We start from the raw sequence: 25,913 nt of genomic DNA on the forward strand, positions 1-25,913 counted from the left end.
TGGTTATCCAGGCATACATGACCCAAGTTATTGCTTTCTCCAATTGTAGAGCCACGGACGCTGGCATCTCCCAATAATAAGACCATCTCAAGCCTGTGAGTTTGATTAAGGCTGGAGCTAAACTCTGCAAGAATCAAAAAGTGTCCAAGTTGCCCAGTCCTGGTCTATCCTTACTAATATACACTCACCTAAAGGATTATTAGGAACACATGTTCAATTTCTCATTAATGCAATTATCTAATCAACCAATCACATGGCAGTGTCTTCAATGCATTTAGGGGTGTGGTCCTGGTCAAGACAATCTCCTGAACTCCACACTGAATGTCGGAATGGGAAAGAAAGGAGATTTAAGCAGTTTTGAGCGTGGCATGGTTGTTGGTGCCAGACGGGCCGGTCTGAGTATTTCACAATCTGCTCAGTTACTGGGATTTTCACACACAACCATTTCTAGGGTTTACAAAGAATGGTGTGAAAAGGGAAAAGCATCCAGTATGCGGCAGTCCTGTGGGAGAAAATGCCTTGTTGATGCTAGAGGTCAGAGGTCATGGGCCGACTGATTCAAGCTGATAGAAGAGCAACTTTGACTGAAATAACCACTCGTTACAACCGAGGTCTGCAGCAAAGCATTTGTGAAGCCACAACACACACAACCTTGAGGCGGATGGGCTACAACAGCAGAAGACCCCACCGGGTACCACTCATCTCCACTACAAATAGGAAAAAGAGGCGACAATTTGCACCAGCTCACCAAAATTGGACAGTTGAAGACTGGAAAAATGTTGCCTGGTCTGATGAGTCTGGATTTCTGTTGAGACATTCAGATGGTAGAGTCAGAATTTGGCGTAAACAGAATGAGAACATGGATCCATCATGCCTTGTTCCCACTGTGCAGGCTGGTGGTGGTGGTGTAATGGTGTGGGGGATGTTTTCTTGGCACACTTTAGGCCCCTTAGTGCCAATTGGGCATGGTTTAAATGCCACGGCCTACCTGAGCATTGTTTCTGCCCATGTCCATCCCTTTATGAGCACCATGTCCCCATCCTCTGATGGCTACTTCAAGCAGGATAATGCACCGTCACAAAGCTCCAATCATTTCAAATTGGTTTCTTGAACATGACAATGAGTTCACTGGACTAAAATGGCCCCACAGTCACCAGATCTCAACCCAATAGAGCATCTTTGGGATGTGGTGGAACGGGAGCTTCGTGCCCTGGATGTGCATCCCACAAATCTCCATCAACTGCAGATGCTCTCCTATCAATATGGCCAACATTTCTAAAGAATGCTTTCAGCAGCTTGTTGAGTCAATGCCACGTAGAATTAAAGCAGTTCTAAAGGCCAAAGGGGGTCAAACACAGTATTAGTGTGTGTTCCTAATAATCCTTTAGGTGAGTGTATGTTTGGTTCATCGCTTGTCTGGAGGCCACAGTGTTAAAGTGTCAGTACCTTGATTGTTGATGCGAATGTTCATAGGGATCTGTGCCGTCATGGCCAGCAGGTTGTGCTGCAGGGCTCTCTGCAGTAGCCGATGGTGTTCCTCTAGGGGCAGTGCCATCTTCTTCTCTGGAGGCTCGCCGGACTCCAGCTTGTCCCGCAGCTGCTCCAGCGCCGCCACCTGTGCGATGGTGGCCTGAGCCGCCGCAGCCTGGGCCGCAGCTACAGTCTGACTGGCTAAAGACACCGGCACACGGGTCTGAACCCCGTCATCCTCTACAACAGAGAAGGACAAACATTAAAAGGATAGTTCACCCAAAAAATGAACATTAGCCCATGATTTCCTCTCCCTCAAGTCATCCGAGGTGTGTGTGACATTCTTCTTTCAGACGAATAAAATCTGAGTTATATTACAAAAGTCCAGGCTAATCAAAGCTTTAGAATTGGATTCATAGTTGCTTTGTTTTTGAGGTCCATAAAAGTGCACCTGTGCGTCATATAACTGCTCCAGCGGCTCTGGGGTGTTAATAAAGGCCTTCTGAAGCGAATCAACGCGTTTGTGTAAGAAAAATATCCATATTTAAAACTTTATCAAGTAAACTTGATCGCCTTCCCTGTTCAATTTATGGAGAAAGTGTTGAAAGAGTTTCACTTTCAACATTCAACACTTTTCCACAGAAGGTGGTCGGCCAAAAGTTTACTTGATAAAGTTTTAAATATGGATATTTTTCTTCCACAAACGCGTTGATTCGCTTCAGAAGGCCTTTATTAACACCCCAGAGCCGCTGGAGCAGTTAAATGATGGATAGATGCACTTTTATGGACCTCAAAAACAAAGCAACTATGAATCCAATTCTAAAGCTTGGATTAGTCTGGACTTTTGTAATATAACTCAGATTTTATTCGTCTGAAAGAAGAATGTCACACACACCTCGGATGAGCTGAGGGAGAGGAAATCATGGGCTAATGTTCATGTTTGGGTGAACTAACCCTTTAAAGAACACCAAGAGATGAGCCTCTGCATTATTTCTGTGTGTGTGTGAGCAGGTTTTACCTTTTTTAATTTTCTGTAAGGATAAAACGGAGGCTCCGTTGCTGGGCATGGCGATGCCCATGGGTGGCATGGAGAGTTTGGGAGAGGAGAGCATGGTGGGCGTCCCATTGGGCGAGTAGGTAAAGAGCGAGCTGCCGAAAGCTTGCCTGCGTCCCTCCCGCCGGTTACTGTCGATGGCTGCCTGCAGCTCATTGGGATTGCTAAGACCCCTCTTCTCACATTCGTACGGGTACAGATACTTCATATATCTGCAGAGGGGGAGGAATCAACAACACACAATGAGGATCTGACTACACACAAACCAACCTGTAGTACTTTTACTAAATTAACTATTTTATTTAGATTTAGAAGTTAATGCAAAACCCGCCTCATGTGAAGTTTACATGTTTGCATACTGTGTGTTTTTTGAGTGTTGATTATTATACCTAAAAATAAATAGCAACTGAATTTAGGCTAATAGTTTGGGCTCTGTTGTTAACCTTTAATATTAATGTGCAAGTAAGGGCTCCCTTTATAATTTACAGAAATATCTTCAATAAACTTTGTTATAATTTAATTCACTCAAGGGCAGACACTTTTTTTCTTCTTCAGTAAACCACTGTTAAATATAAAAATAAATAAAAAGCAATTTTGCAGTACCGGTCAGTTTAGTGTACCATTACACCCCTAATATAAAACATGAATAATATCTAGAAAAATACTTACAAACGGAGAATGACAACTACACACGGCTCAAAGGGTTAGTTCACCCACAAATGTAAATTGTGTCATTAATGACTGAGCCTCATGTGGTTGGACACCCGTCAGACCTCCGTTCATCTTCAGACACAATGAAGATATTTTAGTGTAAATCTGATGCTCTGAAAGGCCTCCATTGGCTCAACTTTACACTCTCAAGACCCTTAAAAGACACTAAAGACTAAAGTTACAAAGTCCATCTCACTACAGCGGCTCTACAATAACTTTATGAATCAGCGACAATAGTTTTTGTGCGCAAAAAAAACCCTAAATAACGACTTATATAGTGATGACGATTTCAAAACACGCCCTCATGAATCTTCGAAGCGTTATGAATCAGTGAGTCGATTCAGCGGTTCAGAGCGTTGAATCGCCAAATTTCAGCAGTTTGGGGGTTTGACACGCGATCCGAATCATGATTCGACTCACTGATTCATAACGCTCTGAAGCTTCATGAGGCCGTGTTTTGAAATCGTCATCACTATGCAAGTCGTTATTTAGGGTTTTTTTGCGCACAGAAACTATTCTCGTCTTCATAAAGTTATTGTAGAGCCGCTGTAGTGAGATGGACTTTGTAACTTTAGTCTTTAGTGTCTTTTAAGGGTCTTGAGAGTGTAAAGTTGAGCCAATGGAGGCCTTTCAGAGCATCAGATTTACACTAAAATATCTTCATTTGTGTCTGAAGATGAACGGAGGTCTGACGGGTGTCCAACCACATGAGGCTCAGTCATTAATGACACAATTTACATTTGTGGGTGAACTAACCCTTTCAGTAAACCACTGTTAAATATAAAATTAAATAAAAAGCAATTTTGTAAAACTGCTGTACCTGTCAGTTTAGTGTACCGTTACACCCCTAATATAAAACATGGATAATATCTAGAAAAATACTTACAAACGGAGAATGACAACTACACACGGCTTAATAGAGCATATAAACGTGTGAGTAAACGTGATTTCTCCGCTGTCAGCGAGTACGTACTGTGTTCTGAGAGTGAAGGCAGCGCTAGTGATGGAGGTCGGCAGGTTCAGGCCCTTCGTGATCTCCCTCCACAACTTCTTATTTATGACCTCCACCAGCCCCCCCTTCTCGGTCACCAGTTGGTACAGCATGTAGAGGTCCAGCACCTGCTTGGCCATGATGGGAATCCGGTTCACTGGGGTCCCTGCACAGAAACAAACAGCTGCTCTGAGGGCCATAGCAGTGGAGGAGGACAGAAACTCCCACATCACGTCTTTATTTGGGGAAATGGCAGAGTTTTTCCAGGCAGCAGGTTGTGTCGCACACACGCATCTGTGCTATTAATAAACACGGCTGATAAAATGTCTCTCCCAGGTCATTAATTTATTAATCATGAGAGGGTTTAACAGGTGCTGGAGAACATTTTCCACAGCCAGGGTTTAGACGGGAACACACACTCCAAGGCCGGATCATGACATGGACATGTGTTAGCACTCCCACGTTTATAATCGCACATGTGAATGTGGCTTCAGCAGATATAAACAGAGGAAACGCCAGCGCTTTGATATAAATACACAGAAACATCACCGTGGAGATGAAAGATGAGCTGGTGTTGATGTGTGTGTGTGAGGGCAGCGTTTCTGTACCTCTCTTCTGCATGAAGCTGAACAGATCGTCCAGGAACTCCTTCCTCTTTGGGTCACTGTCCAGTTCATAGAGCTGCATCAGGGAACACACACACACACACACACACACACACACACACACACACACACACACACACACACACACACACACACACACACACACACACACACACACACACACACACACACACACACACACACACACACACACACACACACACACACACACACACACACACACACACACACACACACACACACACACACACACACACACACACACACACACACACACACACACACACACACACACACACACACACACACACACACACACACACACACACACACACACGAGAGGGTTAAACATGCAGTGCAGGAAAATGTGTTCTTAAAGGGTTAGTTCACCCAAAAATGTAAATTCTGTCATTAATTCCTCACCCTCATGTGGTTGGACACCCGTCAGACCTCCGTTCATCTTCAGACACAAATGAAGATATTTTAGTGTAAAGCTGATGCTGAGAAAGGCTTCAGATAGGCCTCCATTGGCATTCAGTACATTTACACTCACAAGACCCATAAAAGGCTCTAAAAACGCCGTTACAAAGTCCATCTCACCACAGTGACTCTACAATAATTTTACGATGCGACGACAATAGTTTTTGCGCGCAAAAAAAAATCTAAATAACGCCTTTATCCAGCTTGTTCTTGTCTTCCGTGTGTGTCTCCACGACGCATGCGTGAGAATATGAGCAGATCCGGCGTTCGGGAATCCATGAAATGCCACTTTAGCCCCATTTTGAGAACTACAGCGAGACCTAAAGCACGATCAGTCAGTCCCTCCAGAAAAACGCGATTATGCGATCGCGTGATTTAACGCATAATCAGACAAAGTCCGCATATTCATGCGGGGGCCGCATTTTTTCAAATACGCCGCACTTTCGCCGCATAAATTGCCTATTTCCGCGTGCAAAATATGCGGGGCTATCATGATTTCATAATCCCCGCATTTTCGTTGCAAAAAAAGTCATATATATTAGCAGAAAGTTGAAAAATTTTCGTTTACTTCACACAAGAGCCGCCATTTCCGCCTATTGCCATGGGAACGTTTTGAAGTGACGTGATTACCCGACGCGAACGTCATCGAAAAGCTTCAAACCCCGTGGAGAAACCATAGATACCGGTGAAACCATGATGAAGCACAAACTCCCATTGGCCAACAAAAATAACAGCAAAAGAGCAAAGCAGTTTCCCTGTGTGCTGACTGATTTCAAAACACAGCATATGAAGCTTTGAAGCGTTATGAATCAATGAGTCGATTCAGCGGTTTGAAGCGTTATGAATCAATGAGTCGATTCAGCGGTTTGAAGCGTTATGAATCAATGAGTCGATTCAGCGGTTTGAAGCGTTATGAATCAATGAGTCGATTCAGCGGTTTGAAGCGTTATGAATCAATGAGTCGATTCAGCGGTTTGAAGCGTTATGAATCAATGAGTTGATTCAGCGGTTTGAAGCGTTATGAATCAATGAGTCGATTCAGCGGGTTGGATCGCCAAAGTCACGTATTTCAGCAGTTTGACACGCGATCCGAGTCATGAATCGACTCGATGATTCATAGCATCATGATGCTGTGTTTTGAAATCAGTCATCACTATATAAGTCGTTATTTAGTTTTTTTTGCACACACACACTAACCCTTTAAGAGATTGCACTTTGTGCATTGGAAGCACTCAACTGTCTGTTTTGTATAGCGACATCTGTAAAACAGGAAGTTATTTATTAATTTTTTCAGAAGTTGTAGCATATTCCTTTTGTAAAGCTACAGAACTTGATTGACTAAATGTTTTGTAAATTTGAGCCGTGTGTTTATTAAGGTCTTCAATAAAACAAGATGAGAACTTAAATATTCCAGCACTTTCTGTGATGTAGTGCTTTTTTTCTCTTTCTCATCAAACCGCAGTTTTTGCAAGTTCCCGCAATTTTATCGCATAAAATTGCATAAATATCCCGCATTTTTCATCGCATTTTTTAAGAAAACGTGCCGCATAATCAAGGATTTTTGCCCGCAACAATCACAAAAAAAAGCCGCATTTTTCTGGAAGGACTGATCAGTGTAGAATTCAACAGCTGAGATACGCGCGTCTTCCTCTGCTCGTAAACAAATCTCTTCTGGGTCATGTGTCCGAACGCCGGATCTGCTCATATTCTCACGCATGCGTCGTGGAGACACACACGGAAGACAAGAACAAGCTGGATAAAGGTGTTATTTAGATTTTCTTTGCGCACAAAAACTATTGTCATCGCATCGTAAGATTATTGTAGAGTCACTGTGGTGAGATGGACTTTGTAATGTTTTTAGTGCCTTTTATGAGTCTTGTGAGTGTAAATGTACTGAATGCCAATGGAGGCCTATCTGAAGCCTTTCTCAGCATCAGCTTTACACTAAAATATCTTCATTTGTGTCTGAAGATGAACGGAGGTCTGACGGGTGTCCAACCACATGAGTTTTGGGTGAACTAACCCTTTAATTCAATTCAAATGTATTTGTATAGCGCTTTCCACGATACATATCGTTTCAAAGCAGCTTCACAGAAAATGCATCTACATCACAATTTAAATTGATTTGTCCATGTTATGCATTTCAGAAATGCACATCTATAAAACACACAGCACAAGAAGCCGTGCTGTATTTTGAAACGGTTGGCTAAAGGCTTCGTGCCGAACGCAGTGAATCAGGGCCACAGCTCTGTGTGCGTTGAGGAGTGTGACCCGCAGCCTGACCCGAGGCGATCAGCTGACCCATAGTTCATGCTATTGCTGACGCTTTATTCGAAACTGCATACACAACGGACATCGGTTACGCTAATCCTCCAGCGCTAGAGTTATCCGGATTAAAGCTGAAACACACACACACACACACACACACACACCAGAACCTGAACCAGAACCAGAACCTGCAATGTGATCTGATTCACAGGAAGTGCATCAACTCATTAACATATTCATTAACATCAAGTGCACTAATGCTTCTAACACACACTACACACATCCATCCAGCCATCCATCCATCCATTCATCAGTCCGTCCATCATCCATCCGTCCGTCCATCCATCCCTCATCTATCCATCTACCCATCCACACATCCATCCATCCATCTACCCATCCATCCACCCATCCATCCATCCACCCACCCACCCATCCATCCATCCATCCACCCATCCATCCATCCACCCATCCATCCACCCATCCATCCACCCATCCATCCACCCATCCATCCACCCATCCATCCACCCATCCATCCATCCACCCATCCATCCACCCATCCATCCATCCATCCATCCACCCATCCACCCATCCATCCACCCATCCACCCATCCACCCATCCACACATCCATGCACACATCCATGCACACATCCATGCACACATCCATGCACACATCCATGCACACATCCATGCACACATCCATCTATCCATCCATCCATCCACCCACAGATCCATCCATCCACCCACAGATCCATCCATCCATCCACCCACCATCCACCCACCCATCCATCCATCCACACATCCATCCACACATCCATCCACACATCCATCCACACATCCATCCACACATCCATCCACACATCCATCCACACATCCATCCACACATCCATCCACACATCCATCCACACATCCATCCACACATCCATCCACACATCCATCCACACATCCATCCACACATCCATCCACACATCCATCCACACATCCATCCACACATCCATCCACACATCCATCCACACATCCATCCACACATCCATCCACACATCCATGCACACATCCATGCACACATCTATCCATCCACACATCTATCCATCCACACATCTATCCATCCACACATCCATCCATCCACACATCCATCCATCCATCTATCATCTTTCCATTTATCCATCCACACATCTACCTATCCATCCACACATCCATCCATCCACACATCCATCCATCCATCTATACTTTCTGAAATGAGCAGTAAACACACAATGCCTTTCTTTCCCCTGGCTGTGGATGAGCCTCGAGTCGCCCCTGCTGTGATGACTAGTAGATTCAGTGTTTGATCAGTTTACAGTTTCTTCTGCTGACTCTGGTTGATCTTGTTATCCGCATGTCAGCGGTGAAGCACTTTAAGTGGCATTTTATGTGCGAAAGCTGCTTTACAAATCTTTGGTTTTAACTAAAGCAATATTTCGAAGCGTGCGAATGCCTGAAGGATCTTAACGATAGCAGAAGCTCCTTAATCACACACAGTGATGGTAGCGGAGCAACAGGCAGCATTAAATGGCTCTTGCTTTCTTTCTTTCTTTCTCCTTCCCCTGTTCCTGAGCTCTCATTAGCAGCACACAGAGCTCTGTCTTCTCTCAGCCGACTCGGAGTGAGTGTGAAGGTGATGCTGGAGGCCAGTGAAGGGTTAATTACAGGATGTGTGTGTGTGTGTGTGTGGAGTGCCACACAATAAATCTCTCAAATGGCTCGCCTCCTCTCTATTTTCAGTACTCAGAACCCACCCTCGTTTTTTTACCCATAATTTTACCATCTGTGTCCCTTACACCAGCCAATGTCAATGTAAGGCTTAAGGAATCCTAAAGTGAATTTTGACGTCCAAATCTAGTATTTAAGCCAGATATTTTTAGCTTACTAAAACAACCGAAGGTAAACAGAAACCAATCATTATGATTTCGCTGTGAGATCTCCCCCTCAGGGACTTCAGCCCACCAATGGATCCTTTTGCCCCAAATTCTGCTGATCCGCCTGAAGCCCCGCCCTCATACCACAGAAACACATCTGTTTATCTGTTTTGAGCGGGTGGAAGCCGAGCCATCTGACATTACCTCAAATACAGGGTGGAGAAACATACCATAAAAGTCGGTTGGATGTGCATTTCTCTTCAACTGATTTCAGGCTCTAAAATGTTCCATCAGACTTGGCGGTAAAGCGGAAGCATTGACTGACATTCAGAGAAACGCAAAGATAAACATCCAACCTAATGAACAACCAGGATTCAAATGAGCATTTGCGTCCGTATTTGAATCCAGGAATGCTGAAGAAATAATTACACAAGCAGCATCAATCACGTTAAAAGCGACAAAGGTGTAAAGGTGGGCCAGTTTTACATCTCTAAAGGTTTTCAGACGCGAGTGAATGCTGAAATGGACACCTTGGATTGACATTGAGAAGGTCTGACATTGTATTTTGACGACACGTGAGCCGTTGGCCTCGAAACGACGCAGAAACACTTCACACCTGCCAATCACTTCACGAGGCAGAGCGACAGTGGGGAAGGGCCGGAAACCAGTGGGGGGGCGAACAATGAAAGCACATAAGAACAGTATTGATCTCATCGAGACGCCTGTTCTCAGACGCCTCAGTCTGACTTCCTTTGAGTGATGGGCAAAGGCTGTGGTTTCTGTATTACTGAGAGAAACTATAGGGTCACAGCTAAACCACGCCTCAGCAGAAACACCTGCAGGGAACGAGAAATTGATTTCAGAAACCTGAAACTCAAGTTCTGGCTAAACTATTCAAATCATTTATTAATTTAACCCATACTGAAATCTGTGAGGGCTCAAGGTTTCGAATACAGTCTATAGATAGTATAAAAAACACTACTTAACCGTTTGTTTAATACACCAGAGTGTGTAACGCAAAGAGGCATCTCAATCTGATCTCTGGTTTTAACTAAAGCATGTCTGATCTTAAAGGAACACGCCACTACTATTGGGCTCATTCTCCGACTCCTCTAGAGTTAAACAGTTGAGTTTGACCGCTTTGAGCCGATCTCCGGGTCTGCACTTTTAGCTTAGCTTAGCATAGATCGTTGAATCTGATTAGACCGTTAGCATCTCGCTCAAAACAATCCGTCAACCGGCTCACACAGGGAGCGCTGGGACTATTTTCTGTGTAATATCATTGCGCCGCTGCACTCATGGGACGGCTCAAATTTCCTTGATTAGTAAGGCCTGTACACACCAGGATGAATATCGCGCGCGCTTATCGAGACGTTTTTTTTTTGGCGTGTCTTTGTGTTCACACTCAAGCAATTTCCACTGGTGATTTGCCGAGTGAACGTGCACATTCAGTAGATGATGGCGCTCCCGGGACACAAGGTGGCGCCACTTTACACTTCTGACACTCGCTTGTCACGCAGAAGAAGAAGAGACAGTATTTACATCATAGATATACATAATAAAGGCTAGATGTCTCGTCCGCACTGCTGGCCAATGGAGGTCGACGTCCGCTCCTGGCGGCCATCTTGTCACAGTCAGCTCGCTCACTCACTTGTGTTTTAATGGTGCGTGTACTTTATAAATGACCATAACTTGCTCAATTTTCTACCGATTTTCAAACTGTTTGGTTTGTTATAAACGTCAGAGATGTTAGTTATGACACTGCATACTTATGAATAATTTGTTCAAGCATCCAGAATTATAGCCACGTTAATAACGTTTGTAAGAAACCAAACCATTTGTAAATCCGTCCAGATGTCAGCGAGATAAGAGTATTTGTGTTCAGATCACTCGCCAGAAAGCTTGCCTGTGACAAGATGGCCGCCGGTGACGACGTTAGAGACTCCGCCGTAACACATCTAGCCTTTATTATATACATCTATGGTATTTACATGCTTATCTACAGTGGCCCAGTAGTTCACAACACAATGAAATCAAGCCACATCACAACGAAAATGCTCCCGACCACTAGAGGACTCTCGGAAAAGTCGGGGGACTTTGCGGTAAAGTTAGTTTTCCTTGCATTGTTCTATAGATTCGCTAGTCTTACAAATATTTAAACACTACGATCAGTTTTAAGTGTGCAATTGTATACCGACATCAAATATCAAAACCCTACGTGCATTAATGCTGCATACTAATACTCGAGAACGCTTTGACCCGCTAAGGGAGCGTCTGCCAATTCCACCAAGTGGTTGAAACGTATAATGTGTATGAATTAAATTTACTTTTTAAAATTTTATTTTCAAATACCAATGTTTTGTTGTGCATTACCAAGTCAGTTTTACCAATACAATCAAGCTGTGGAATTTTGGCAAGAGCGTTTTGTGCTTGAGCGCCACCAAGTGGTGTTTTACTGTAACTTCAGCAGCTCCAGGCACGTCAACTAAAGCGCCGATCTCATTGGTCGGACAGTTTCTAACACGCCGTGTCAAAACAACAAAACCAACCAAAGACGTTTTTTGAAAATGACGCTTTTACGCTTAGCGTTTTGCGCGTCGGTCTTAGCACATGATGGAACTACAGAAGAGTCAAGTTTTAAATAGGAAAAATATGGAAATTCATTTTTGAGCGAGATGCTAACGGTCTAATCAGATTCAATGATCTATGCTAAGCTATGCTAACAGTGCTACCACCAGACCCGGAGATCGGCTCAAAACGGTCAAACTCAACTGTTTAACTCTAGAGTCGTCGGAGAATGAGCCTATTTTCAAAAATAGTGGCGTGTTCCTTTAATGATAGAAGCAACATATTACCTAAATTAAACAGTTTAATACACCACATTGAAGCTTTTTATTAAACCGGAGTCATTACTAAAAGGAGTTCTAATGTCTGAATTCACAGAAAAAGAAAAGTTGCATAGACAATGAACGACACAGATGACACAGTTAACTTAAATATGAGACGCCAGCTCAGACAGACATAAAGAGAGCAAAAGGGAGGAAACTCTCTGCTCTGAATCAGGTTACATTGGTTATTGTTAGAGCTCCAGTCATTTATCGCAGCCTGTTCTCTTCCTGTCGTAGTTCATCTCCATCAATCCTCAATGATCCCAGATTTGTCCAGCTACCCTCTCTTTTCTGTCTCATTCACAAGGCATATGCACACACACATTCGTGAGTAAAATGTGGGCGAGCGGTTTCACATAGAAATCATGATTCATAAATAAATGTACACATGTCTAAATTTAGAAGCAAGTCAAACCACACGTACTGAAGAAAACCCCAATTCATTGTGGAATTAAAAAGAAAACAAAAGTTCATTGATGGTGAGAAATCCCTTTAAATACTAAACAACATTTCACATTGATGGACAAAAAGTTGTGATGCAATGGAAAAAGTGCTAGCCTAAGCTTTTCGGCCATCTTTGTTTACATTCCAGTGTCTAGAACCGTCAGTCTGACATCAGCTCAGCAATGCCTGGACAATATCCAGCTATGAACTACTCCCCATAACAGCAATTCCTGTCTACAAGAGCTCGTTTTCCTGCTCGGACACGAGTCAGTGGTCTGCGCAATTAAAGCTGTTCCAATAGCAGAATACCCATGGGGAGACGTCTGTCTGAAACCAATATGAACACGTCTACATTCATCAGACCGTCTAGATCCTTTTATGACTTCTTTTGAGAGACAGGAATAATTAAACGGCTGACCGAACGTGGCAAGAGCAAATCTGAGAATTAGGCAAATGAGGCGCTGATGTGTTTACATGAGGAACTGTGAGAACTTCATTTGTTTAAACAACGAGTGGAGACGCATATAACGGTTTCAACTACAACAACGTAATTACTGAATATGACTAGTAAGAGTTTACAGAAATTCTTTTAGGTTAGCGGCTAAAAACACACACAAAGACTGCAGGCTCCACACAGCTTTGTGTCTTTAATGGTGACCTCCTCAATCTGCAGTGAGCAAATCAATGTTTAATGTTAAAACCACTAAATGGCAACTGCCTGTAGAGGGTGTGATGAATTTTTAAAGAGCTCTTTTCTTTACTGTCCATCTGGGCTCCATTTGCCCTGCTGTTCACATCAAAGTATAGCTACTCCTTCCTCTCACACAAACTTCCTGTGAAAAGGAGAAGTGTAACATTTTATAGAGCTACAAAATGTGAAAGCTTCCAACCTTCATATATGATGTATGTCACAATACCAAAATTACAGTAGTCAGCATCAGTTTATCATTTATGATGATACTCATTATAACATTTAAAGGCTGTATGCTGTTTAAAAGTAAACATTAAGCAACCATCTAGGCATTATTAGTAGTAGTAACCTATTATTATTATTATTACTACATAGAGACGTAGCTAAACTGTACAACAGTAGCCTAATAAATAGGCCTATTCTGTCAATTTCTTCACGTTAAACCAAACTTTTATGTTGACGGGATTTCGTTAAGGCCTTTGAGTGTTTGTGTTTATGATATGAGACCGTTTTCTGAAATGAAACGGTAAATTCTCATAAAGTGACGGTTTATGCGTTCGTGTGCTCATATAGTGACACAGCAGAGGCTAAAAGGACAGCGTGTGTGTGTGTGTGTGTGTGTGTGTGTGCCATTCACACAGAGACGCAGAACACTCAGGCGTAATATATTTGAATAGTATTTTGCATTTTTTAATATTCACAGACACTTGGCTACAATCTGGAGCCCTGCGTTTATAAACACGGAAGCGCCTGAACGCAGATCCGGGTACCGATACCGAATATACTTGGGAGTCGGTAACGTTACTACCAGTACAACAGAAATGCTATCGTCACTTTTTTTTTTATTTCAGTACCGATACTTGGGATATCCCTACATGCTAGTCTATTATTTAAGGCTGCAGTTCGTAACTTTTAACGGTGAATAAACATTACTTCAGGCGTCTCGCGGAAGAACATTGCAGCCGGATCTACTTCTCTCTGTTTATGTCTATGGCGAGTCACGCACGGACTGTGCTCCTCCGCAGCGGTTCCGGTGTGAAATAGTCCCAATATAAACACTTATAATAAGCGTACCATAATGATTCAGGGCAAGACAAAAACACGGTTTGGAAAATGGATTCATGTTGTACATTCTCATTATATATATTTTTTGTAAATCTTGAACACAAAAAAGGTTACAGACAGCAGCATTTGCATCCAGTTGGTTCATGACAACATGAATTAAAGTAAATTCTCAAAATAAAGTTGTGTGGGAAAGCAAGTACTGCCTTAACTCACAAGTTACAAGTACAACTCGAGTAGTTGAAGCATAGTCAAGCATATTACATTCCTTTAACTCAATATATTTGTTAGTTGAACATTTCAAAGTTGTCATAACTCCAAAAAATTGATGCAAACTGGAGCCAACACATTATTTTTTACAGTGTACAACAGTCAATGGTCTCTAAAACACTCTTCAACAGGTTAGGAACAGCGTACGGGTGCGTAAACAACAGAATCTTCTCAGAAATGTCCCAGGACTTCACAGAACTTCAGTATGACTGATATCAAAACGCAGTTATACATATCATGTGAGGCCCACATTTGAAATTAGCAATCACAAACCCTTTGAAATCCGATCAACTGTAGACTGTTAGGGTTGCCAAGTGCTGTAGCAACGAGCCACATTGATATAGATTGCACGTCACACGCTTCAGGCATGTCGACCAATCAGAATCCAGCTTGAGCGGTTCGCTTTATAAACATGTATATAGTGTATACATGCAAATGTAGTTCAAGGCGGAAAACAACACTAAACAAATGCTTGGCACCGTGAGCTCGGTTATCAGGAAGAGGAAGTTACATAAAACCACATTGGGTGCATATACATTTCTATATGACTGATCTAGTTTCTCCAAGAACAACATTTTTGGTTTTAACCTTACAATATAGAAAAAAAAGGCAAATCACACTGAATTTCAACCACAGTCTTGGCAAACCGCAGCAATAAATCCATTGATTCGAACATGTAATTTTTGATACCAGTGAATAAATCTGTTTCTTTATTCAAGTCCCTCAATGGCAGGCGCAGATAGTTATGCTGGAGACTTTGGCAGAATGCCTGAAACACGATTAATTAATATCTGTATCAAACACAATCGGAGGCTTTGTGTGTGTTTTGGCAGCGTCCCAGCGGCTTCAGCAGAGGGCAGTCCTTCACATGCTCGCTGTAACGCCACAGGTACTTCCAGGAGAGCTTTTACTAGAGTAATGGGTTTTATTTGTTAAAGTGTACCAGAGTTCAGTTTGGAAAGCTTCCAGCTGTGACGGCTGATAAAGACTTTGGCGGGTATTTTTTTTCTGACAGGGTCCAGATTATCACTTTCCCTCAGGCACATTCCTCACCGCCCCCACCCACCTGCCCAAAATAAACCACAGGCCTTAACCCCTTCTCTCAAACACGCTGGTGTAAGGCAGCCTGCATAAAACCATTGGTCTGACTGGGTGTATCATCTCATATTCAGCAAGGGGGCGGAGGTGTAAAGTATACATTATACAATCATTGTGCAACATCTCAACGTACAGAGAGTCCTGTTCGTCTTGATTACGCAACTGCCCACGATATTCACGTTTTCTGGCAATGACTTGATATGAAGATCAAGAACGCTAAAGCCCCTGATAGCATTTTGGTCGGCCGCCGAACAGTCGTAAACACCTGCAAACGCTTCACTCAGCACATCACATGACCTACAGAGTACAAAATGTGCCATGATCATTAAAATACAGATTAAAAACCCTGCACTGCTCCTGAAGCGGAGATCGGTTTGATTCCCTTGAGAAGGGCACAGCACTTTTGGGAGAGCAGTATTACAACGGCACAGGACGCATTCACGATAGAGCTACTGCCCTTCAGCTCCATAAACCAGCAGCTGTTTAATAGACCGTCAACAGAAAGGAAATCATAATAATCAGATTAATCTTCCTGACAGATCCATACCAGATGGCTCTTTTTTCACTTTATTAGATAGTAGAGGAGCAAAGTGGGTCCGGATTGGTCTTAAAGGGATAATTCACCCAAAAATTTAAATTGTCTCTTTATTTGCGTTCACACCAGACGTGAATGAAGCGTTTCGCGCGAGTGATTTACATGTTAAGTCAATGCAAAGATGCGAATAGACATTCTGCGGAATTGAAAAATCTGAACTTTGGCGGATATTCGCGGTGCGTTAACCAATCAGGAGCTTGCTCTAGTAGTGACAACACTGAGGACAGAATCATATGTGGACACCCGGAGCTGTCGACACATCTTCATACTTTATAGAAACAGAATAAAAGGATCTTGGAAGAAAGTGAGTGAGGAGGTGGGACAGTCTGGAGAGTTGTAGAAAGCGCTCTTTACTCAGTTTGAGCTCTACATAGAGTGATTTCAGGGCCATTGGGACACTTTCTGCCATTGAGATGACTTGGAGAAAGTGTCCCAATCCCCCTGAATTCACCCTATTGAGACTACAAGCTAGCTAAAGCGGCACATTGAGCTTATTCACCCTATCGAGACTACAAGCTAGCTAAAGCGGCACATTGAGCTTATTCACCCTATCGAGACTACAAGCTAGCTAAAGCGGCACATTGAGCTTATTCGCCCTATCGAGACTACAAGCTAGCTAAAGCGGCACATTGAGCTTATTCGCCCTATTGAGACTACAAGCTAGCTAAAGCCGCACATTGAGCTTATTCACCCTATCGAGACTACAAGCTAGCTAAAGCGGCACATTGAGCTTATTCACCCTATCGAGACTACAAGCTAGCTAAAGCGGCACATTGAGCTTATTCACCCTATTGAGACTACAAGCTAGCTAAAGCCGCACATTGAGCTTATTCACCCTATCGAGACTACAAGCTAGCTAAAGCCGCACATTGAGCTTATTCACCCTATCGAGACTACAAGCTAGCTAAAGCCGCACATTGAGCTTATTCACCCTATTGAGACTACAAGCTAGCTAAAGCCGCACATTGAGCTTATTCACCGTATTTTAAAACAATCCATGTCAGCCATTTCACAACGAGACGAGACGCTGGCAGAAGCTCCTCCCATGACGAAAATGAAGCGAGTAAACTCAAAGTTCAAACGTCTTGAAAAGTTCCGTCATCTTCGGAAACACAAATGAAGGAGTTTCTGATGAAATCGGAGCCGTTTCTGTCCCGGAACGCCTACACAACCACTTTCAAGCCCCAGAAAGGTAGTAAAGTCTCTTGTAACATTTTGGTAAATTATGTTTTTTTGTTTGCAAACAAAGCACACGCATCGCTTCATAAAAGTTACATGGATTTTTTTTTTTTGATGTCTTTACTCTTTTTCTGGAGCTTGAAAGTGTGTAGACGGCCAATGAAGAGACTGAGAGCTCTCAGATTAAATTAAAAAGATCTTCATTTCTAGTCGAGTTTAGCCCCGCCCACAACGTTTGAGGTCGGGAAGTTTGGTCTGGACTTGTTTAACCGCCCACTCCAAGCGGGGCTCGAACCCGGGTCCACCGGCATGAGTGTTGGACGCTCTAACAAGGAGGCTAAAGGCTGCAACCTCTAGTGTCAGTCGCTAGTGTGTCTTGAAATCGGTTTAATCACACAGCGACTACTAGCTGACCTCCATTACACTCACCCCCTAAACCTCACTCGCATCCGGGTCACAGCACCAATGTAACCCACTCCAAGCGGGACTCGAACCCGGGTCCGGACGCTCTAACAAGCAGACTAAAGGCTCAGTTTGATGCTGGATTTGTAGCTGGTCTAATGCTGAAAGATGGAGCGGTCCCAGCGATTAAGGTTCACGGTCGTGTGTTGGAAGCAAGCAGAGCGTAAAACTGCTTCAAATGTCTGTGTGTTGTTCGCTATCGACTCGTTCATTCAAATGCGCTACTATTCCATTGTTTTTCTATGTAAACACGCACTGGTCTGACATGCAAAACCGTTCCACTTACTACTGCTAACATTAAATCACATATAGTCCATAAACCAAATTATATCCTCATAAACCATGAGTAAACGCACACAAATGTTGTAAAATTCCCGCATGACAAGCCACTAAGCAAGTTCCAGTTCACACCATAGAGACGTCCTGCTTCAACATTCAAAGTTCATTTCGACAAACCAACCACAAATATGATGCGTGAGAGTCTGCATGATCCAGCGTTTGCCCTATAATCAGTATCTGTCATTATGTCTCGAAGCGACTACAAGTATTTGACATCATAAGCCCCGGGCTAACCCGCAGATCATGTGTGTGACTCTTATGTCTAACAAATGCATGTCATAAAATGACTTTTTCAACCAAGTGTCTTTGTGAGAGATTGAATATCAGGATCGTAGCTGCAGTCTGGTAGAAGAACAGCCGTTCGTGTGTAAAAGCACACACACACATGATTTACTCAATGTCTGTATAATGCTTACTTCAGGAGTTCTGCTTTTAATAAGATCATAAAGTCTCTCACTCAGCAGAAAATTGTCTATGGGCTGCATTAGTCACGTTATTTCCTCAAGCTCCGCACACTGTCGTTGGCTGCAAATATTTATTTGATATGTGGTTTTGCTTCAACAAACTTCCCCGAAGAAGACCATTATATTGCTATTCTTAAGAAAGCTGTTGCCATTCCAGATAAATATTTGCACATTACAACAGAGAACGCAACAAATACTATTCTTTACACAACATTGATCCTGCACACCTGCACCCGTCCAGGTGTGCGTGAGGAGGGTTTATTTAGTTTGCATTTCCTCTAGACTAACATCATTGTGGCAAGACCTGTTTCAGGATAGAATTACCCACAGTGCCCACCTGTCTGAACTGCTCTTCATAGGTCCAGTCTGCGTGGTCCTGCCCATGGTGCGGCCCATGGGATGAGTGAGCGGAGTTAGTCAGCGCTCGCGGTTCAGTTTCAGAACCGGGCCGAGCCTTCAGCAGCTGAGGGTGGAGATGGCGGTGGGGTAAGAGGAAGATACCCCTGCCCGGGGCAATGGCCTCACGGTCCGACGGCAACCCTTCGTCCCCGAGATCGTCATCATAGTCCTCCTCCATCTCGCCCTCGAAGTCATCTTCATCCCATTTCTGTTTTCTGAAACACAGTAGATGGTAAAATGTTAAAGAGGCGACACGTGAGACGGGTATAAATTCAGGTAACTCATTCCATTAATCAAACTGGCTATGGGTTCAATGTCCTCAAAATACACTACATCACAAGTTCTGTTAAAAATCATTTACAGATACACTAAATATTCAACTATATAATTGATCAGCTCATTTCAATTATCATAAAGTCATAATTAAGAGAGAAAATATGATTTTAAAAGTCCTCATTATTAGATAAAAAGTAAAAGACATGCTAAGTCATAATAAGATAAAATGTTGAAATATGATTTTAAAAGTTCTCATTATTAGATAAAAAGTAAAAGACATGCTAAGTCATAATAAGATAAAATGTTGAAATATGATTTTAAAAGTCCTGATTATTAGATAAGTCAAAATATGACATGCTAAGTCATAATAATAAGATAAAAAGAAGAAAATATGATTTTAAAAGTCCTCATTATTAGATTAAAAGTAAAAAAATGACATGCCAAGTCATAAGATAAAATGTTGAAATATGATTTTAAAAGGTCCTCATTATTAGATAGTCAAAAATGACATGCTAAGTCATAATAAGATAAAAAGAAGAAAATATGATTTTAAAAGTCCTCATTATTAGATAAAGTCAAAAATGACATGCTAAGTCATAATAAGATAAAAAGAAAATATGATTTTAAAACTCATCATTATTAGATTAAAAGTAAAAAAATGACATGCTAAGTCATAATTATAAGATAAAATGATGAAAATATGACTTTAAAAGTCCTCATTATTAGATAAAAAGTAAAAAAAAGACATGCTAAGTCAGTTAACAGTTTTTGCCGCTTAGTATTTTCGTGGGAATAATCTTTTTTAACAAAACAAAAGTATTTTACCCTAAACCTTTGACGTTTTCACAAAATATGAAGTGTTTTCAACATTAATAAAAATAGGAAATGTTGATCAAATCCTCATATGGGAATGATTTCTGAAGGAGCACGTGACTCTGGAGTAATGAGGATAAATTCAGCTTTGTATCAGGAATAAAATGGTAATAATTCATAATGCTATATTTTGATCAAATAAATGCAACCTTTGTGAGCAAAAAAGACTTGTAAATATGAATGTACAACTTCTTATTGGTAGTGTAAGTAATGTAAACAACCAACTCATTTGCATGTGACTGCCCACTTACATCTGCTCTTCCTCCTCAGACCCCATCATATCTTTGTATTGCTCCTCCCCTTCCTCTTCATCCTCGTCTTCATCATCTTCCTCTCCTCCGCTGCTGTGTTCAGACATGGGGCTGTTGGCCCTCTGAAGTCCAGCTGCTACTGCGCGCATTGCTGCTAGCGCCGCCATCTGCGCCTGCTCCGTGTCAGAGGCGGAGATTGCTTTAAGCTCCTCCCCCATGGGGGCGGGGCTGTGTGATTGCCCCGCCTGCTCCATCAGCAGCTTGGCTCTCTGCTGCCTGTGCAGGTTCTCCATCACCGCCTGCAGCTTCATTGCCTGAGAAACGGGACAAGCTGGGATTCTGGCCCCTTCACTTCCCCCGACCCCAAACACAGACGGGACCGCTTCTTCTTTATAAGCTTGATCCAGAAGGCAGGGCTTCAGGAAACAGGAAGTGTTGATCTTCTACTTGACAGACAGCTAAGGGGAAGATGTCCCCCACACACAGGGGCCTACCTGAGAGAGAACAGAACAGAAAGAAATATATATTTAAAAAAATATTTATGTCTTTGCTCAAGGAAAAACAGAAGAGGAACGCCTGATTCTGTAGCCCCGCCCACCGAACATCAATAACATGGGCCTGTGGAGCTAAACAGATCGCGCCAGCGAGCAATAAACATGCCGAAGATAGCGAGATATTGAGCTGTGCCTGGTTGTGGAAGAACACAGTCACTCAAAAGCTTCCTTCAGATTCTAATATTAGGAATGTGTGGATGAACTTTATTTTTAATGAAGATCCAGCTCACGTGGGGAAGACATTGAGCGTCTGTTCCTTCATTTAACCGCGGATTCGTTTGTAAACAAGAGACTGGATTTGCAGACAGGATGAGAGGACATGAATGAATGAAGCAACACTTGTGTGAGTAAAACGTGTTTTATATGTGACCGTGTTGCATTGGTACAGATGGTTTGATATCTACTGTCTGAATATGTGTGTGTGTGTGTGTGTGTGTAACTGAACATAACAGAGCTCGCTGTCACAGGCTGGAGAATCCTTTATTTGAGCTGTTGTTGGTTCATTGTGCTGCGATTCGAGATCAGACTAGAACATGTATGGGCCAGGGCTCGCAAAGCCCAACGTCCCGGGGCTGTGTGTGTGTGTGTGTGTGTGTGTGTGTGTGTGTGTAGGTAGGTGTGAGTGAATGAGTGAGTGTGGGTTCCAGACGGGCTACCAAAACGTAAGTACATCGGCAGGCGGAGAATCTGAAACAGTGAAATAACATTCCTTTCTTGATGGCGTTGTTCACTCTCTTGACTTGAGATTTGAAGGGCGATGTGTGTGTGTGGTTCACGGTTATATCCACCGACCGGGCAGGCCAAGTAATAAAAAAATAACATTCCAATCGATCGTGGATGGATGAGAGATAAATCATTGTGTGTGTGTGTGTGTGTGTGTGAGTTAGTGATCGCGGTTATATCTGGATTAGACATGTATGGGCCAGGGCTCGCAAAGCCCAATGTCCCAGGGCTGTGTGTGTGTGTGTGTGTGTTCCAGACGGGCTACCAAAACGTAAATCCATCGGCAGGCAGAGAATCTGAAATAGTGAAATAACATTCCTTTCTTGATGGCGTTGTTCACTCTCTTGACTTGAGATTTGAAGGGCAGTGTGTGTGTGCGCGTGTGCGTGTGGTTCACTGTTATTTCCACCGATCAGGCGGGCCAAGTAATAAAAAAATAACATTCCAATCAATAGCGGGTGGATGAGAGATAAATCATTGTGTGCGAGTGTGTGAGTGAGTGTGTGTTAGTGATCGCGGTTATATCCACCAATTGTGTGTTTGATAAAGACGTTTTGCGAGTCCTGTGGCCGGATCATTCCGGTTGCCGTTTTCACACACACTTTCAAAACAATCCCTCATGTGTACTCACGGGGGAGCCGGAGCTCATTATAATATGCAAATCTTATCCAATCACAGCAGTGGCCGTTTACCTCCAAGTCTTCAGTGTGACATGCCCATAAAAACAGAGCGTTCCATGAGAGAAGCTCAAAACCAGGGCAGAAAATAGACATTAATTATTCATTATGATGGTTCTGAAAAAAACTACACGGACGGCATTAGTTGACCTCAGACAACAGGATAAAAAAAATTAAAAAAGCCAGTTCATGACCCCTTTAAGTAGTAAGAAGTAATGATATGCATAATGATGTAAATTTCAGTTGTAATACAGAGCAATTTGTCGTTTTGATTACATTTATGTTGACTGTCCTTTTTGAATCCTCAGTCCTCATTCAGATAAAATTTTTATACAACAACTTATGTCCCACTGAAGAATAAAAGTCATCATTGAACAAACATCACTGTTTCACAAAATTAAGACTTTAACTGCAAAAATATGACTAACATTTATTAATAGTAGTTAAGAGCAATATTGATGTCTTCCCTACACTCATTTCAGTGAATATTTGTGAGTGATTACACAAAAACAAATAGTGGAGTCAGAATTGACCACATTTGAAGTGACTCGTGGAAATCAAAATTAACTTACCAAGTCTAACACAGTTTTTGCAACTGAAGTGTAAATCAGAAATACCGTCTTCAGACTTCTACTCACAGGACAAGAATCACACAGCCTATTCACAATCATCTAAAGCAGAGCTATCGTGTCCTATATGAAAACATCACTTGCCTCACATTTGCATTTCACTATGTGTCATCAATCAGGACCACACCTTAGACGATTCACTGCACGTGGAAAGCTTTCATATAAAATCATCACGCACTATGTCAACATGTCATGTGACGCTTCGCTGATTATATTGGGAGTGTTCTGGTTGTCACGTTACGACGCTCTCTGTGTAAAAGGGGAGCATGACAACAACAAAGTGCCTCGTACGTTAAACAAGTACGGTTGAGCTTATATGAATAAAAGCCTCAATTAATCGTTCATCAAATGAAGCCTCGCTGTTGATGAACCAAAATCGCTGGTTTCAACTCTCGAAGGTTGTGTTTTTAAGATGAACGAAAGTCATGAGGGTGCGTAATTAATGACAGATTTTAGTACTGGGTCAACTATTCCTTTAAACTTATTTTCATGATTAAGACCAACTGAATCAGGCACAGAACAGGGCACCCTTAAAGGCGAGCGGATTCAGCCGACGGATACGATCTGGGAGTTTATGGGTTAACCCACAGAAATGGATGTTGGGCGCTGGCGATTGTGAAGTCTGAACAAACACAGTGGAGATAAAGGCAGCACTAAGGGTCTAATTCCACACTGATAATGAGCGTCAGGCTGGCCAACATCCAGATCTGAAATCCATGCATTTACACCACACATTCAACATCTATTTCTTACTCCTGCCTGACTAGAATATGATGAAGTCCTGACGGACAGAGAATAAGGATTATTGGTTTTTCTTTTAGCCATGTATTCTTCCAACAGATAAAGACACGAGTTGAGGTTGACCTTTTAATATCTGTCTGTAGTGCATGACTGCACAGGCTAGCTGTGTCTGTTCTATACGTGCATTCCAAGGTAATAGAAATGAAACCGAGATGTTCTGGTCTGGTGACATTCTTTACTCTAGCATTGAGAAACATCAGATCAGTTTTGGAGACGCTAGTTTGCAACTGTAGTTTAGTCACGATACAAGCTTCTCATAATATGAAATTGGCCTAGATTCCTATCCTGGATGCCCACAACGTTTGAGGTGGGGAAGTTCGGTCTGTACTTGTGTAACCCCTCCTGTTAGAACCGCCTGCTCCAAGCGGGACTCGAACCCGGGTCCGCCGGCATGAGAGTCGGACGCTCTAACAAGGCAGCTAAAGGCTGCAACCACTAGTGTCAGTCGCTAGAGCGTTTCTTGAGATCAGAGGAGTGAGGTTTACTCACACAGCGACTACTAGCTGACCTCCATTACACTCACTCCCATCCGGGTCACAACACCAATGTAACCCGCTCCAAGCGGGACTCGAACCCGGGTCTGGACGCTCTAACAAGGAGACTAAAGGCTGCAACCTCTAGTGTCAGTCTCTAGAGCGTCTCGAGATCAGAGGAGTGAGGTTTACTCACACAGCAACTACTAGCTGACCTCAGATTCTGACTAGACTATTTCCATTCAAAACAAAATGTAATGTTTTCCTCTGAAGTTAATTTGCATGTCCAGTGATGTCACTTAACCAAACTCTCATTCAATCCAGTTCCATTTTGCAATGCCCACTTTACACAATACGATCCATCATGGTGAATAAAATCAAGCATTGTCATATCTTTATCACAGAGAAACATCACATTACAAACAATAAACAGGAGATGTTGACTGAAATGCTAAGCATTTAATACCACTCTAAGTTTGAATATGTGTCCATGTAGTTTTTAAGAAACATCCTGTGATGCACAGAAACCAACACTACTTAGTAATTTCACATCACCAGTGTCAACATCTAACATTTCTCATGTGTCCTGAGAATGCGGCACCTGTTAATCACACAAATCACTCTGGTTATGACAGATCAGTTCACTAAAAGAGGAAACACACACACAAATCTCTGTGCTTCCTGAATGTATAGTGGAAACTTAAAGGGTGTCATTAAATGATTCCCAATGTGTCAAGCTTAATACTCAAGATATGACATTTATTTGATTTACTAATCTAACAAATAGTTTATTCTGATAATTGTCACTTTTTGAGCACAATAGCTCATTTTGAGATTATTGGAATCGGCTGATAAACTGCACAACTTGTGCCGGAAAGCATTGTGCAGTGGTTGATAGATAGCGTGTTTTCTTTTAAAGGGGTCATGAATTGAGAAATCAACTTTGATATATAAAAGTTCATGGTGATATAAGAATATGCTGTAAGTTTCGGAGCTGAAAACTTCCCTGTTAGTCAAAGAAAAGCTTTTATTGACAGCAGCCCCAGCAAACGCTGGATCTCAGATGCAAGTGCAATCCCTTAAGTGTTTTGAGAGAGTGGTTAACCCATATTCAGCCCCATATTCTGTGAACACTTGGTAATTAAGAACACTAGATGGTGAAATACTCTGAATTACATTAGATAGTGAAGTACACTAGATAGTTAATTGTGCCCGGCTGTGACGTCAGAGTGTAGTGAAGCACCGCCTCAACAGAAGAAGAACGCCTGATTC

General features: G+C 42.5%; 1 protein-coding gene across 2 annotated transcripts in view; it reads right to left on the reverse strand.

Annotated features, from left to right (window-relative positions):
• The window catches only part of arid3a (AT-rich interactive domain 3A), a 47,177-nt gene that overhangs the window by 6,138 nt on the left and 15,126 nt on the right, over window positions 1-25,913 (reverse strand). For both annotated transcript variants that reach the window (XM_079844576.1, XM_079844577.1), the window contains exons 2-7: window positions 20,785-21,278; window positions 19,323-19,599; window positions 4,835-4,907; window positions 4,209-4,392; window positions 2,489-2,736; window positions 1,447-1,710 (exon numbers count right to left, since the gene is read on the reverse strand). In XM_079844576.1, coding sequence (XP_079700702.1) covers window positions 1,447-1,710; window positions 2,489-2,736; window positions 4,209-4,392; window positions 4,835-4,907; window positions 19,323-19,599; window positions 20,785-21,095 — 1,357 coding nt within the window. In that variant the 5' untranslated portion in view covers window positions 21,096-21,278. The remainder of the gene's footprint in view (window positions 1-1,446; window positions 1,711-2,488; window positions 2,737-4,208; window positions 4,393-4,834; window positions 4,908-19,322; window positions 19,600-20,784; window positions 21,279-25,913) is intronic.

The sequence above is a fragment of the Gobio gobio genome, assembly GCF_949357685.1.
Source record: "Gobio gobio genome assembly, chromosome: 19".
NCBI classification, from domain to species: domain Eukaryota; kingdom Metazoa; phylum Chordata; class Actinopteri; order Cypriniformes; family Gobionidae; genus Gobio; species Gobio gobio.